The following is a 15,055-nucleotide window of genomic DNA, read 5'->3' as shown; positions in this document are numbered from 1 at the left end:
TCAGTGTTTTTGTTTGGGTGTTTTTTGTTGTTGTTGTTGTTGTTTGCCATTTTAGTATGTGATCATCTAGGCTCAAATTACATAATCTGCTCCCAGTTACACAGCTTGAAGGTAGTGAAGTCAGGAAACGAGGGCAGCTTGCAGGACTCCTGGGTTCACAATGTTTAGTTACCATGTTTAGTTTCCTTTCTTGGAAAGGAAAAAGCCCCTTGGAGGGACCCTGGGTCATAGATAGATAATTTTTAGCCCCATTTCCACCCTCAGGAAATCAATTTGGGTCTAAAGGTTGTATTTGAGGGTGTGTCCTCTGCCTTGTTCCGTGTCTGTGAGTAACTAACCAGGCCATGGCACGAGAACCTCTGATGGAAGAGTCTGGAGCTCTTGTAGTAAAATAGACAAGTAGCTTTCCTTAATACATTTTCTAGAACTGTGTATCCAAAAATGGCACAGGGCCATTTCCCACTGGGTCCAGATGACCTGGGTCAAACACTCTTAAAGAGAAGCCCAGGCTGCAGGGAAGCTGGGGGTGGGCTGGAGCTGGGACCCAGGCACCCCAAGATTGGCTGTGACGGAGTTTGTCTGGTGGCTCATGCCGGGAACAAAGTGAAAGCAGAGGCCTGGGACAGGCCACATGCGCACAGAGTTCCCCAACTCCGTGACACCATCCTGGAGCCGTCCCCCATCACGTCTGGGGATCCGTTAGGTCCACAGAAATGTGTGGGCCGAGTTGTAAAAGAAAGAACTTCATTACTACAAAAGTTCAGAACTTTCATCATTTTCCTGAGGACGACTTTCTGTGTAACAAAACCTTTTAAAGTTACCTGAGGTATTTTAGGCCTCTGTTATTCACTGTAGAATCCTGAAAGCCATGCTTTATTCGGGTAACCGATTTTAGGGTGGTTTTATTTTTGGAGACTGGGGCGGGGTGAGGGTTGGGAAGCACAGATCACAGATGTGCAGCCTATTGTTTGGGACATTTGTTCTAGCGTTGACCAGACCCTTCCTACGGGAGGAAATGCAGAGGTGGGACCGTTGGTCCCTTCACAGCGAGCGTCCCTCAACATTAGAAAGATGAAAGGGAGGCAAAGTAAATACGCTTTGCCTCCGTTCAAAGTCCGTTTTCTCCTTTTTCTGCCTGAAGCACTTCTCCTGGGCCCATTCAGTGCCCTTCCATTGCCTCCTGCACCAAAGCCGCCCAGTGTCACCGATGAGTCAATTACAGAGGGAAAAACACACAAAGCCATTACAAGGAAGCAAAAAAGTATAAAAGGCTTGGCAAACCCTCAGAACACTGACACACAGCTAAGCCACAAGAAAGCAAGGACAGGAATGATTTCTGTTTGAAAGAATAAGGGTCAGTAAGTGGAGGAAGCTGAGATGTGACTGTTTTTCAAGTAAGGGTGATTGGAACTGGATTTGAAATGAGAAATTCTCTTTTTTTTAAATGATACTTTTGTTTATTTCCTAGATGAGTATATTTTTAGCATGTTTCTTAAAGAGTGAAAATAGTAGAAAATACGTCAATGATGTTTGTTTTATACCAAATGCCACCATTAATGTTCTCAGATAAAACAACCTACCAGGGGGCAGGGAGGAGAAGGATCATAGATAAGAATGGCATTAAATTCAGTCAGGGTTTTCGTTTCCATGGGGAGCCCAGTGAGCCAAAGGCTGGGGGCTGAGGTTTGGAAATAATAATTTAAATGAGGCACCTCACAAAGTGGAAAGAAGATAGCAGTATCAGCCTCATAGGACATAAAGTCAGCTTCCCGGCCTCCATTCTCCCTTCCTTCCGCTCCCTCGCCCCCATACACCCCCAGTCCATCCTCAAGATGCCGCCAGAGTGGTCCTTCCCCGGGTCCTTCCTCAGATGACATCATTCCCCCCTGAGCAGCCTGCAGTGTCTTCCCCTGTGACTCAGAGTAAAAGTCAATATGGCCCTACAGCCCCCCGCCTGCACCTCCTGCCTCCCCCTCAGACCTCACCTCTTGCTGCTTCCAGCAGTCTCACTTTACCCCCACCCCCGCCCACCCAAGAGCTCCTGCCCTGGACCTCTTTACTCTGTTGCTCTCCCAACCCTTCAACTTCCTCCGTGGCTGGGCTTAAATGTCTCCTGTCCTTGACATAATACTGCAGGACGTTCCAGCCTGTCTTCGTTTCTCCGTAGGACCGATCACCCTCTGATGTGGCCTATATTTCACTTATTCACTTATCACCATCATTTTTTTCTCCCTCTAAAATGCAGACTCCATGAGCACAGGGAATTATTGGCTCTTTTGTCTGCTCTTCTAGTTCCAGAGCCAAGAACACTCTTGACATAGAGTAGGCATTGGTAGATGTACGATCACCAGAGGGGCCTGTGGACTGAGACAAAACTGAGAAGAAGCTCGTCTTGGGCTAGGAGGGGGGAACACGCCTAGGAGCTACTGTTTGTCCTGAGGTTAAGATTCCAAGTGCCCTTCCAAGCAGCAACTGTCCAACAAATAGGGAGGCTCTGAGCTTTTGTTCCTCACTATTAATTTAATAAATTCCTGCACAGACCTGGAGAGAATAGGCAAAATGCTTAGCCTTGAAACACATTCTGTGATTTTTCTTTTCCTCATGAATATGATTTGCTAATTAAATCTCGTCTGGAAGTTTCATAATGTGATGATGGTGAGATACAGGCTGGCAGCAGAGGGGAGGGCGAGAACACTGGCTATTGGAGGCGATATTTCCTGGTGGAGATCAGGCTAGCCCTCTCCTCTATCTTGTTAAGCAGCATCTCTTTGGGGAGGGGGTGCAGCAAAGAGCAGTAGGCAGTAGTGGGTAGGAGTGTGAGAAAAATAGGAGAATTAATAGACCTATCTCCTATGGTTTCTTCTAGATATAATTATCTGAAACCCAAAGTACAAAGCTCAGCCTTGGTTTTAGCAAACTCAAACTGCTACCTGTCACATGCCCTTTGCTAAATACAGAGAGTTAAAGAAAGAAAAAATGTTCTTCAACATCATTTCATTATAGCAGTTGACACAAGACCACTGCCACCACCCACCAGCCTCCTTGGACACTAATAGGTCTGGTTGAGAGCAAACTTCTGGTCTGCAAGGTTGATTCTGCAGTTACCATAATCTTCACCCTCTAGAGGTCATGACTGGTGAAGTCAATTAGTGAACAAGCCTTTGTGTCTCTAGAGAAGAAGGTCCAAATCCAGAACTTAGACCACAAGTAAAGATGAATAGGATTGGTCTAATGGTTTATCCCCCTTTAGGAAGCAGTGAAAGGCACAGCTAGTTATGATTATTAACCTCGTTCAGACTCAGCACATCTGTAAGAATGGGGTAAACTGATCCTTATCCAGAGAAACCGGCAACAACCCACAGGCTCCTGACTCTGAATTCATTCTGGGCCTTTTCAAACACAAGGTGAGTGTTCTCTAAACAAATCACAGTGTAACTGTTCACTGGCAGAGAGAAGCATGTTATTTTGTAGAAGTGCCCATTTGGACTCAAATAATGGAGGCTAAGTAGTCTGCGATTATTGGCATGTCGTGAAAGGATAGACCAATCTGTTTTCTTGCCCTCTCTCTTGACAGGTGTATTTCTATTGGATTTGCAGAGATCCAGGAGCCTTTGAGTGGTTTGCTGATCTCTTACTCTCACTGGAAACAAAGATGAGTGAGCAAGGGAAAGCTCACTTTCTGAGTTATCATATATTCCTTACTGGCTGGGATGAAAACCAGGTATTGATAAGATTCAGAATGGGCAATATTATCTAATTTGTGTTATGATAGAGCAAAGACGAATAATTTCAGTAGTAAGCTCTACGATTATCAGGTAGCCTGAAAGTATTGTTTTTATGTTCTTTAAAAGAAAAGAGGAGAATAAAATAAAGCCAGAGTAGAGCTATTCACATTATAGCAGTAAAAGGAATAGAAAAGGAGATTAGAAAAGAACTTGATCAAGGTGAGAAGATTCCAAGTTTGGAAACTCAAGAAAAATTACATCATTGGAAATTGCCTTTGAAATTTAGTATTGTCAAGCAGACATTGTGGATCAGCTCTATTGTCCTGAGCTCTCAATTGGCTCTAATTCTATGCTTTGAGCTGTTCAAACAGAAAAAATTCGCAGATGTTCACATTCAGCATTTTGTATTGTAAAAATTGTGAGTTCCTACAAAAAATAATTGTTCCTACAGAAAATAAATATGAATATATGATTTATCTAGAGATTTATTTTTCTTAAGGCATTCTTAGAAATTGCTTGCATGTATGTTTATACACCTAAGATCAAAATGATCTTCTGTTAGAACAGGTGTTCTGCCTTGTCCATTAATACGTATTGCTGCTGCTGCTAAGTCGCTTCAGTCGTGTCCGACTCTGTGCGGCCCCATAGACGGCAGCCCACCAGGCTCCTCTGTCCCTGGGATTCTCCAGGCAAGAACACTGGAGTGGGTACGCCATATTAAAGTTAGGTTTACCAAAAGTAACGTACTATATATCAAAATATCGCACTATGATAGTGTTTCAGTGCTAATAGTATTGAATGATCACTGCTACATTTTAAATGTTTTCTAACTTCTCTAATGTGAAAGCTAACAGCCAAGTGATGAAGTGATTACGGCAGTGGTGGTTTAGCCTCTAAGTCGCGTCCAGCCCTTGCGACCCCATGGACTGTAGCCCGCCAGGCTCCTCTGTCCATGGGATTCTCCAGGTAAGAATACTGGAGTGCGTTGCCATTTCCTTTTCCAGAGGATCTTCCCAACCCAGGTCTCCTGCATTGCAGGCAGATTCTTTACCAACTGAGCTATGAGGGAAGTTAGAAAACATTTAAAAGGTAGCAGTTATTATTCAATACTATTAAGGCTGAAACTTCGTTAATGTGGAAGCCAACAGTAATGTGATGAAGTGATTACTAGGCTATGACATTTATGTCCTCATCAGCACTTCTGTGACAGTTAGTGTAGATATTTAAGGAAAGCATGTTTGAGCCAGAGATTTGCATTAGTCACTAAATTTACAAATGAATGCACTCCTGAGTCTTTGTCTCTCTCTCTCTTTCACACACACACACACACATACACAACCACACACTTTGGCCCTATAGAATATCACTGTAATTTGACTCTGTGTTTCTGAAAACGAATAAGATTTTGCTTGAAATTCAGTTGCTAAATGTTTTTTTAGGGTCTTATTTGCAGTCAGCCTTAAATATTTATTCCTCTGGGGTACTTTGAAATAGAGATTTCTTGGGAACTAGACTCGAAACACCTTCATGAATTAAATAGTGTAAATTATATTTTCCAGAAAAACACTTTTCTTTCAAGTGGGATTTTTGACTGGTGATCCATTTGGTGAAGTGCAAACACAGCCTTTGTCTTCTGCTTTCTGGTCCGGTGCTTGCTCTTCTGCTTCTATGGTGGATTGATTTTGAGTGTCCACCTAGGCAATCCCAGTCATTTGGAAGGTGCAAGATGCAGGCTCTGTTTGATTCTGTGACAACACAGCTCTGCCCCATCGCATTGCTGCCACTTCCAAAAGTACACTGTAAGAGATACTTTTCTTCTGAAAATAGTAAACTAAAATCGACACGTTCTTAAATTTTTGCCATGACATGTTGGAAATTCTCGAGATGCTTAAATTTCAGGACAAAATAATTGGTACATGCTGTCAGTCAGGAATCAAGAGGCTGTTTTAGAAACACCCAATTGTTAAACTGAATTCAACAACCTCAAAGTGGCAGAATGACAAGAACAGAAGGGACAGATGGAAAAGGTATTATGAAGGGCAAATCAACAGTGTTTGGAGATTAATTGAACATTGGGCAGAGAAATATGGAGCAAATATAATTCCAAATGTTGAACACCAGTGATTGGTAGCTGGAGAGTAAAATGGTCGGAAATGAAAAAAACCTCTTTTTTCTATTGAACAATACCCAAACTTAGCAAATACCTCCAGGCACCCCCTGACCCTGACCTGACAGCAACCCCCTTGTTCTATACAATTCCTGTCATTCGCCACTGGCCCCAGAGCCACCAAAAAGTGTGTGTTCTCCAATCACACCGAGGACTTTCTTGCTTCCATCTCCCCTCACACTCTTTCCTTTCCCTTCAATGCAATGTTAAAGCGCCTCAGTCATGTCTGACCCTTTGATACCCCAGGGACTATAGCCTGCCTGGCTCCTCTGTCCATGGGATTCTCCAGGCAAGAATACTGGAATGGGTTGCCATTCCCTTCTCCAGGGGATCTTCCCCCGTCAGGGATCGAACCCACGTCCCTTGAGTCTCCTGCATTGGCAGGCGGATTCTTTATGACTAGCACCACCTGTCTGTCTCTCCTGCTGCCTACTGCATGGAATCATCCTTTAAAGCCCAGTTCCCACAAAGGCCTTCCCCAGTTCTCTTAGTTAAAATTATTTGAGGTTAACTTAGGTCTCCAGTTCACTGCGGGTGGTTCAGATCATAGTATTTGTGCACACGGGCTTCCCTGGGGGCTCAGCTGGTAAAGAAGCCGCCTGCAATGCGGGACACCTGGGTTCGATCCCTGGGTTGGGAAGATCCCCTGGAGGAGGGCATGGCAACCCACTCCCATATTCTTACCTGGAGAATCCCCGTGGACAGAGGAGCCTGCGGAAGAGGGGAGGTGGCTACACTCCATGGGGTCACAAAGAGTCGGACACTACTGAAATGACTAAGCACACTTGTGCACATGGTCTGTCCCTTCCTCCAATGACCAGTTCCTCACAGAGCGGAGACCTTCTCTCTTTCTTCTTTGTACTCAGATTCATAACATTCTGCCTGCCTAGGGCAATCACTTAACAATTGTAGGTGGAAGTAACTTGATGTCACAAATTATTTGGAAAGTGTAATAATTCATTTTTAGCTAGGATGGCCAATTTGAAGGTACAGGAAGAATTCTACACAGAAATATGTTTGGGGAGTTTAAGATGCAGTCCTCTACTCAGGTAGGAAGATGACAGTTTGGGAGAGAAAGTTTGATTCACCTATGTAGGTGATGCTAATTGGGTTGTGAAAATGGAAGTTCTTTGGGGAGTAGTGGTCTGAAAGAGATTCAGAGAGCTGAGCTAGAGACTGGGAAGGCAGTCTTCCCATATGGAGACAGGGGAATAGGATAACAAAATAACAATTACTCTTTCTTCAATCAGAACAAGAACAAGAGAGAAGTAGAAGAACTAGGATTTTGTAATGAAAATAGAATCAAGAAGCAGTGCTTGGCCACATGGTAGAGAAGCCAAGAAGAATAAGGCCTGAGTTGCTCATTAGATTTGGCACTTAGTCAAAAAGGGAATCGACTGTCCCTGGCTTCTTCTTCCACCCACTGCTGGAACCAGTTTCCTCTAGGGTTAGCAAAAGGGCTGTGGGGACACAAAAATTCCATTCTAATCTGGAGGCCGATACAACTCTGACCTTGAGTTCCAGTTCTAATAACGGGGCTTCTGCCAGTTTCCAAGACTCAGTCCTCAACTACCACTTCTGTTCTTAGCTTTGAACCCTTGTCTTCTATTTTATGCTTTACTCTCTGTCTAAACCTGCCTAAGAAGAGGGCACTGCCTGATGTTTGCCAGTTTTCCCTCTCTTGCCTGAAGTCCTCTTCCCACGCTCAATTCCTACAGTAGCCCTGCTACCTGGGCTCAGACTTGCCTAATGGCAACTCCTTGCAGCCTGGATTTCTGTGACTCCACCAAAGTCTCCGTCATCTACTAGCTTGTTAGGGCCCAGCCTCCTTATCCCTGGCTGCTTTCTAGACCGATGAGAAGCATGCCAGGGAAGCCAGTCTTGCAGGATCATGGGGTAAGAGTTGGGCCCTGCAGTGCTGCTACTCCAACTGGTCAGAGGAATTGAACAAATGAAGTACCTAAGGGTAAAACCCATGAGCTCAAGAGTTTTGGAGGGGCCTGAGCAGAGCAAACACAGATTTCAGGAGTTAGGAAGCAAGAATCCTTCTTACCTATCAGAGTTCAGCATGGGCTGAAACAGATGATAGCAATTTATAAACTCATCACTAGGCATGGCTATGCCCCAGGCTCTGACTTATCAACTACCTGATGCCTGGGTGCTTTTGTGCAATTTAAAGGCAAGCCGTTGGCCACAGAGCTCTAATCTTGCCCTTTACGAGGTCTGGCAACTTGTTCTGCCTGCCAGACTCAACATCCTCCCAGCATTTGAACTTGAACACAGATCGTTTCACTCCAAAAGGCAGATCTAACTGTAAAATCCAGCTTCACTCTAGGCATTTTCTATCACTTTAATCTGTCAGGGCCCTTCTCAGATCCCTAAGGTTTACTGTGAAGTGAACAGGGGCAGAGCTAGAGATTAGTTTTTGAGAAATTTGGCAGGAAAAAGGTAGCTTAGTATCTGCTTTGCCTTACCCCTTTTCACTATATTACCTGCATCCTCTCAAGAAAAATCTTTCCAGGCTCACGTTTCTGCATGTCAACCACATAGAAGGCACTTTGTTTCAATAGTGCCCAGGTGGAATACAAAGAATTTCCCATAAAAAATAATTGTGTGTTAAATCTACAAATGAGCATAATTACATCATCCTTATTTATTAAAGTTTTTTTTTTCCCCCTCTGAACACCCATCTGATACCACAATTTTTACTTTAGGCCTTTCACATAGCTTTACACTGGGATGAAAATGCTGATGTGATTACAGGATTAAGGCAGAAAACCTACTATGGAAGACCCAACTGGAATCATGAGTTCCAGCAGGTCGCCTTCAGTCACCCCAGGTGAGCAGCTATCTCTCCTCTGTCTCTTGGGAGCCTCCAGGAGAGACACAGTCTCCATTGTTGCGGGAATGGAAAGCAGCTCTCGAGCACAAACCGGTTAATCCACAGCAGTGGGCCTTTTGTTTAGAGTAAAACATTGACCTTAGAAAAAGTAATCATGGGCTATTTCAGGAACCACGAACCTATGCATGACCATCTTCCAACATCTGACAAGTGTCAACTGTGTTGAAATTTGTCATTGTTGTTGTTTAGTCGCTAAGTCAGGTCTGAATCTTTGGCAACCCCATAGACTGTAGCTCTCTGTCCATGGGATTTCCCAGGCAAGAATACTGGAGTGGGTTGCCATTTCCTTCTCCAGGGGATCTTCCTGACCCAGGGATCAAACCCACGTCACCTGCATTAGCAGGTGGATTCTTTACCACTGAGCTACCAGGGAAGCCCTAAAAATTTTTAATACTTAAACTCAATTGAAGATGGTATTCCTTTTTTATTTTTATTTATTTATTTACTTATCAAAGTAGCCTCTACTATGTCTTTGCATTAGATTTTTAGGATGGATTATTTGTGGGCCAAAAGAAATAGAGCTGAAAAAGAATTTAGGGATTATATTTATCTTTATTTATTTTTTAAATTAATTGTTATTGGAGTACAGTTGATGCACAATGTTGTGTTAGTTTCTGCTGTATAGCAAAGTGTCTCAGTTATATATATATATATTCTGTTTCATAATCTTTTCCATTATGGATTATCACAGGCTACTAAATATAGTTCCCTGTACCATACAGTGGAGAAGGTAATGGCACCCCACTCCAGTACTCTTGCCTGGAAAATCCCATGGGCGGAGGAGCCTGGTGGGCTGCAGCCCATGGGGTCGCTGGGAGTCGGACGCGACTGAGCGACTTCACTTTCACTTTTCACTCTCATGCATTGGAGAAGGCAATGGCAACCCACTCAGTGTTCTTGCCTGGAGAATCCCGGGGACGGGGGAGCCTGGTGGGCTGCCGTCTATGGGGTCGCACAGAGTCGGACACGACTGAAGCGACTCAGCAGCAGCAGCAGCAGTGCCATCGAGTAGGACCTTGTGGTTTATTCATACGACACATATACTAGTTTGCATCTGCTGATCCCAAACTAGCAAACCTTCCATTCCCCGTCTTCCTACTCTTCGGCAACCAGAAATCTGTTCTCTGCATCTGTGAGTTGTTCCTGTTTCATAGATATGCTCATTTGTGTCGTATTTTAGGTTCTACATACAAATGCTAGCATATGGTATTTGTCTTTCTCTTTCTGACTTACTTCACCTAGTATGATAATCTTTAGGTCCAGAAGATGGTATTTCTTAAACTGCCTATGCCTTCAAGAAATCTTGGGTAAAGACAATTGATCTGTAATTACTCAACTGGAGAATTCACTTATGCCAAACTGTAAACTGTACCTAAAGCATATCTTGCAAAGCAGAAAAAAATATTCTAAAACCAAGCAGGAATTTAGGAGTCTGAGTACCTGGTTGTAAATCCTGGCTCCATCATTAATACCAATTTACCTTGAACAGATTATTTAACTTGGCTCTGACCATCCCCTTCTCCGTAAACTGCAAATAATAAAACTGTTTACCTCCTAGGCTTCTGTGAGGATTAACTGTGTGAATTTTAAAGGGCCTAAAACACTGCTCTGAGTTCATTGTTAGCTGCTATCATTATCAACTATTAGTTCAGCTCAGGTCAGTTCAGTCCGACTCCCTGCAACCCCATGGACTGCAGCACACCAGACATCCCTGTCCATCACCAACTCCCAGAGCTTGCTCAAACTCATGTCCATCGAGTCAGTGATGCCATCCAACCATCTCATCCTCTGTTGTCCCCTTCTCCTTCTGTCTTCAACCTTTCCCAGCATCTTTTCCCAGGTTCTTTTCCAATGAGTCAGTTCTTTGTATCAGGTGGCCAAAGTATTGGAGTTTCTGCTTCAGCATCAGTCCTTCCAATGAATATTCAGGACTGATCTCCTATAGGATGGACTGGTTTGATCTCCTTGCAGTCCAAGGGACTCTCAAGAGTTTCCTCCAACACCACAGTTTAAAAGCATCCATTCTTTGTTGCTCAGCTTTCTTTATAGTCCAACTCTCACATCCATGACCACAGGAAAAACCATAGCTTTGACTAGATGGACTTTTGTTGGCAAGGTAATGTCTCAGCTTTTTCATTATCCTCTTTCGCTTTCATCAAGAGGCTCTTCAATTCTTCTTCACTTTCTGCCATAAAGGTGGTGTCATCTGTGTATCTGAGGTTACTGATATTTCTCCCAGCAATCTTGACTCCAGCTTGTGCTTTGTCCAACCCTGCATTTTGCATGATGTACTCTGCATATAAGTTAAATAAGCAGGGTGACAATATACAGCGTTGATGTACTCCTTTCCTGATTTGGAACCAGTCTCTTGTTCCATGTCAGGTTCTAACTGTTGCTTCTTGACCTGAATATAGATTTCTCAGGAGGCAGGTAAGGTGGTCTGGTATTCCCATCTCTTTAAGAATTTTACAGTTTTCTGTGATCCACACAGTCAAAGGTTTTGGCATAGTCAATGAGGCACAAGTAGATGTTTTTCTGGAACTCTCTTGCTTTTTCAATGATCCAACAGATGTTGGCAATTTGATCTCTGGTTCCTCTGCTTTTTCTAAATCCAGCTTGAACATCTGGAAGTTCATGGTTCACATACTGTTGAAGCCTAGCATGGAGAATTTTGAGCATTACTTTGCTAGTGTGTGAGATGAGTTTTAATAAAAAAACTTAAGTATGACTACTATATGATAAACTTCATCGTAGAAGAGGAAGAGCATTTGCTCTGGGACCATAAGACAAGAGTGAAGGCTGTGTTTTCTGATTCTGGAAGATACTGACTATGTGACAAACAAGGGAGCTTGTTTGAGCTTTTGGGGCCCAGTGTAAAACATGCATGATTCTATACATTCACATTTTTATCTTCATAATTTAAAAATGCATAGTATGTTGAAAAACTTGGTGAAGTACAAAGCACTAATACAAAGATTTTGTTGTTATTTATATATATTGTCTAAATCGGTCATTGTTCTGAACCCACATCATCTACAGGTCTTGGAAGCAGCATGTCCTAATATTGTCTTTGTTTAAAGAATAGTTTCCACTTTTGAGGAAAGACCTGAAGGAGGTAAAGAGCTGGCAAGTGTGCCATGTGGGCAACTGGGAAAAAGCAAAAGGGCAGCATGTGCCAAGGCCCTGAGACTGCAGACACTGTTCCTGGCATGATCCAGGAGGCCATGGATCAGGTTGCTATGTTCTTCCTTTGGAAAAAAAATTATTCATCTGATAAATGTTTTACACTCAGTTTTCAATTATCATGGGACTAACATTCCCACACTGTAGCTTTTGACAGGGACATGTGTATCTTTGTCTTTAAGCTTTTATAGATAAGACTGCTCTTTTCTGTGCTGTTTTTGTTGTTGTTCAATCGTTAAGTCATGTTTGACTCTCTGTGACTCCTTGGACTGTAGCATACTAGGTTCTTCTGTCCTCCCCATCTCCCAGAGTTTGCTCAAATTCATGTCCATCGAGTAAGTGATGCTCTCTAACCATCTCATCCTCTGCTGCCCACTTCTCCTCTTGCTGCCCACTTCTCTTTCAATCTCTCCCAGCATCAGGGTCTCTTCCAATAAATTGGTTCTTCGCATCAGGTGGAAAAGTATTGGAGCTTCAGCTTCAGCATCAGTCCTTCCAATGAATATTCAGAGTTGATTTAATTTAGGATTGACTGGTTTGATCTCCTTGCTGTCCAAGGAGATCTTCTCTCGAGAATCTTCTCCAACACCAAAGTTCAAAAGCATCAGTTCTTCAGTGCTCCAACTTTATGGTTCAACTCTCACATCCATACATTACTACTGGAAAAACCATAGCTTTGATTGTCCCTTATTGATGCTTCACACGGTATTTGTTTATTTGTGTTACATATGAAGTTTACAGCCCAGTAAGAAGACCTTTCAGAGCAAACCATTTAATTATCTCCCTTCCCTCAGAAAGGTGTAAACCAGAAACACGGCATCAAGAGATGGAGGGTAGACCTGTGTTTGCACAAACTCTACCTCCAAAATCACATTGCATTGTGCTGAGAATTGAGTCTGTCTGATTTTGCAGGGAGTGAGAAGTAGAGAACAGTTTGAAAGTGGGAAAATCATATAGCTGTCACTTTTCTCATTGCCTTGGGAACCATGTGCTCATTCCTTTTCAAAAGCCATAATCGAAGTATAGTATATACATGTACTTAAAGCCCAGTTGAATTTTTCAGCACAAGACTTATGGAAACTCTCTTCCCAACGGAAGACTTCATCTCTCCCAGAGTTTAAAAACAAAACAAAACAACAACAACAAAAAAAACAAGGTTTGGAAGTCACTGAATCAAGCCTCTATAATTCTAAAAATAGTGTATCTGTAACAACCTTAGACTCTCTAACACTGCAACTTATTACACAACTTCAACTATCAATGTAATTAACATTAGACATGTGTCACGGCTGTTGCTATTGTTTGGGCACTAAGTCATGTCCTGCTCCTTGCCACTGAAAGGACTGTAGCCCACCAGGCTTCTCTGTCCTTCACTGTCTCCTAGAGTTTGTTCAGATTCACATCCATTGAGTTGGTGATGCCATCCATCTCATCCTCTGTCATCCCCTTCTTCTCCTGCCCTCAATCTTTCCCAGCATCGTGGTCTTTTTCAATGAGTTGGCTCTTCACATCAAGTGGCCAAAGTATTGAAGCTTCAGATTCAGCATCAGTCCCTCCAGTGAACATTTAGGGTTGATTTCCTTTGGGATTCACTGGTTAGGAAAGCTCAATTATCCTTTTATTCATGGAATGCCAGATTCCTGGGAAAAGACAAGTCACCAGTAGAAGGCTTAGCACTACTCTTCCAAAAGACTTTTTAAATGACCTCCTTAAAGTAATTTTGTTTTCTGCTGTGTAAAAGAAGATTTATGTTTAATGAAGCTTTTCATGAAGACATCACAGAAAGAGAATGCCAATAGAATCTAATTTTTAAACAAGAAAATCTAATATTGAGAAGTATTTCAATATCCCGGCCTTTGCCAAGTTATAAATAAAACACACAATTCAATTATTGTTCTGCACAAAGAACAAAGTCACATTAATTTTCCTCAAGATGGTTATTAAAGACATAAACAGTATGTTTCCCCCCCCGATTATGTCAAGGAGATGTTTGTTCCCAAGCCTCATTGGCTACTCATACAAGACAGGTCTGTCCTGTCATTAGCTCATATCTTTTGGCAAAGATGAGCCAGAAAGAATTGGTGGATTTGTTCATGGCCTCAGAAAAGGTTCTTTGTTCTTGAGGGTCTTTGAAGTAGGCTCTCAACCATTTCTATTCATCTGTGCAAAGCGGAGTATTCTTAGGGCTTACTCTTTCAAAAACATTTACCTGTTCATTTAAAGCAGGAGTCTGTTCTTGTTCTAAGAAGAAGGAGTTAAATCAAAAGAATAAAGGGAAGAGGGGCAAAAATATTTTTTTACAGAACATGAAAAACAGCACCAAAAATAAAGCTTGAAGGGAAGCAGATCAAAGAGAACAGTGCAAGCTATAAAGGAAGCAGAAAATTGCAAAAATAACAGTAATAGAGAAACAAATTGATGGGCATCAAAATGAATACAAATAAGAAACGGGAAAGAAAAAATTTTAAAGAGATCAAAGACAGAAAGTAGAAAATAGGGAAGTATACTCTGTTGTTTTTATGTGCAATTAATTTTCATAATTGTATCAGCTGTATAACAAAAGCACAAGTATAATTTTAAAAGAAGATTAACAAATAATAAGTGGACATGGAAAAAGTAAGTCTTTTATTGACATGGCCAAACTGACATGCATGTAACTATTGTTGTACGTTGCTTAAGTTAGACAAGCACAGAAAATTACTCTAAACTCACAAACAATGGAAACTATTCTCTTAATTAAAATATAAATGTTAATTAAATACACACATTGATATCTGTGTCTTATTAATCTTTAGAAATGCATGTCTTATACAAAAATGGGAGCTACATATCATTATTTGTAGATGTTATTGTGATTCCAAGCTTTAGGCAAATATTCAGAAAATCAGGAAATTGTTTCCAAGAAGGTAGACAGAATGAAAATAAATATATCTTTATCACATTTAGCTACTTTTTGATAAACACATATTATGTGTGTGCTCAACCTTCTGGATTTGTAGGTCTGTTGTTTTTAATTAATTGAATAAAATGATATTCCATAAGACTTCAATCTTTGATCTTACTTTTCACATAATATCT

The 15,055-nt window shown here is 42.0% G+C and overlaps 1 protein-coding gene and 1 long non-coding RNA gene across 2 annotated transcripts in view; one reads left to right on the top strand and one right to left on the bottom strand.

The window, feature by feature from the left end:
- Positions 1–15,055, bottom strand: part of LOC129620184 (uncharacterized) — a 231,571-nt gene that overhangs the window by 130,231 nt on the left and 86,285 nt on the right. The gene's annotated exons all lie outside the window — the stretch shown is intronic.
- NOX3 (NADPH oxidase 3) overlaps positions 1–15,055 on the top strand; it is a 66,737-nt gene that overhangs the window by 45,496 nt on the left and 6,186 nt on the right. Inside the window, exons 11-12 of the mRNA XM_055536050.1 lie at positions 3,575–3,721; positions 8,607–8,731. Of these exons, the coding sequence (XP_055392025.1) occupies positions 3,575–3,721; positions 8,607–8,731 (272 nt within the window). The remainder of the gene's footprint in view (positions 1–3,574; positions 3,722–8,606; positions 8,732–15,055) is intronic.

This window comes from Bubalus kerabau, chromosome 9, assembly GCF_029407905.1.
Source record: "Bubalus kerabau isolate K-KA32 ecotype Philippines breed swamp buffalo chromosome 9, PCC_UOA_SB_1v2, whole genome shotgun sequence".
NCBI classification, from domain to species: Eukaryota; Metazoa; Chordata; class Mammalia; order Artiodactyla; family Bovidae; genus Bubalus; species Bubalus kerabau.
The sequence above is the reverse complement of the archived record's forward strand: the minus strand, read 5'-3'. Positions and strand labels throughout refer to the sequence as shown.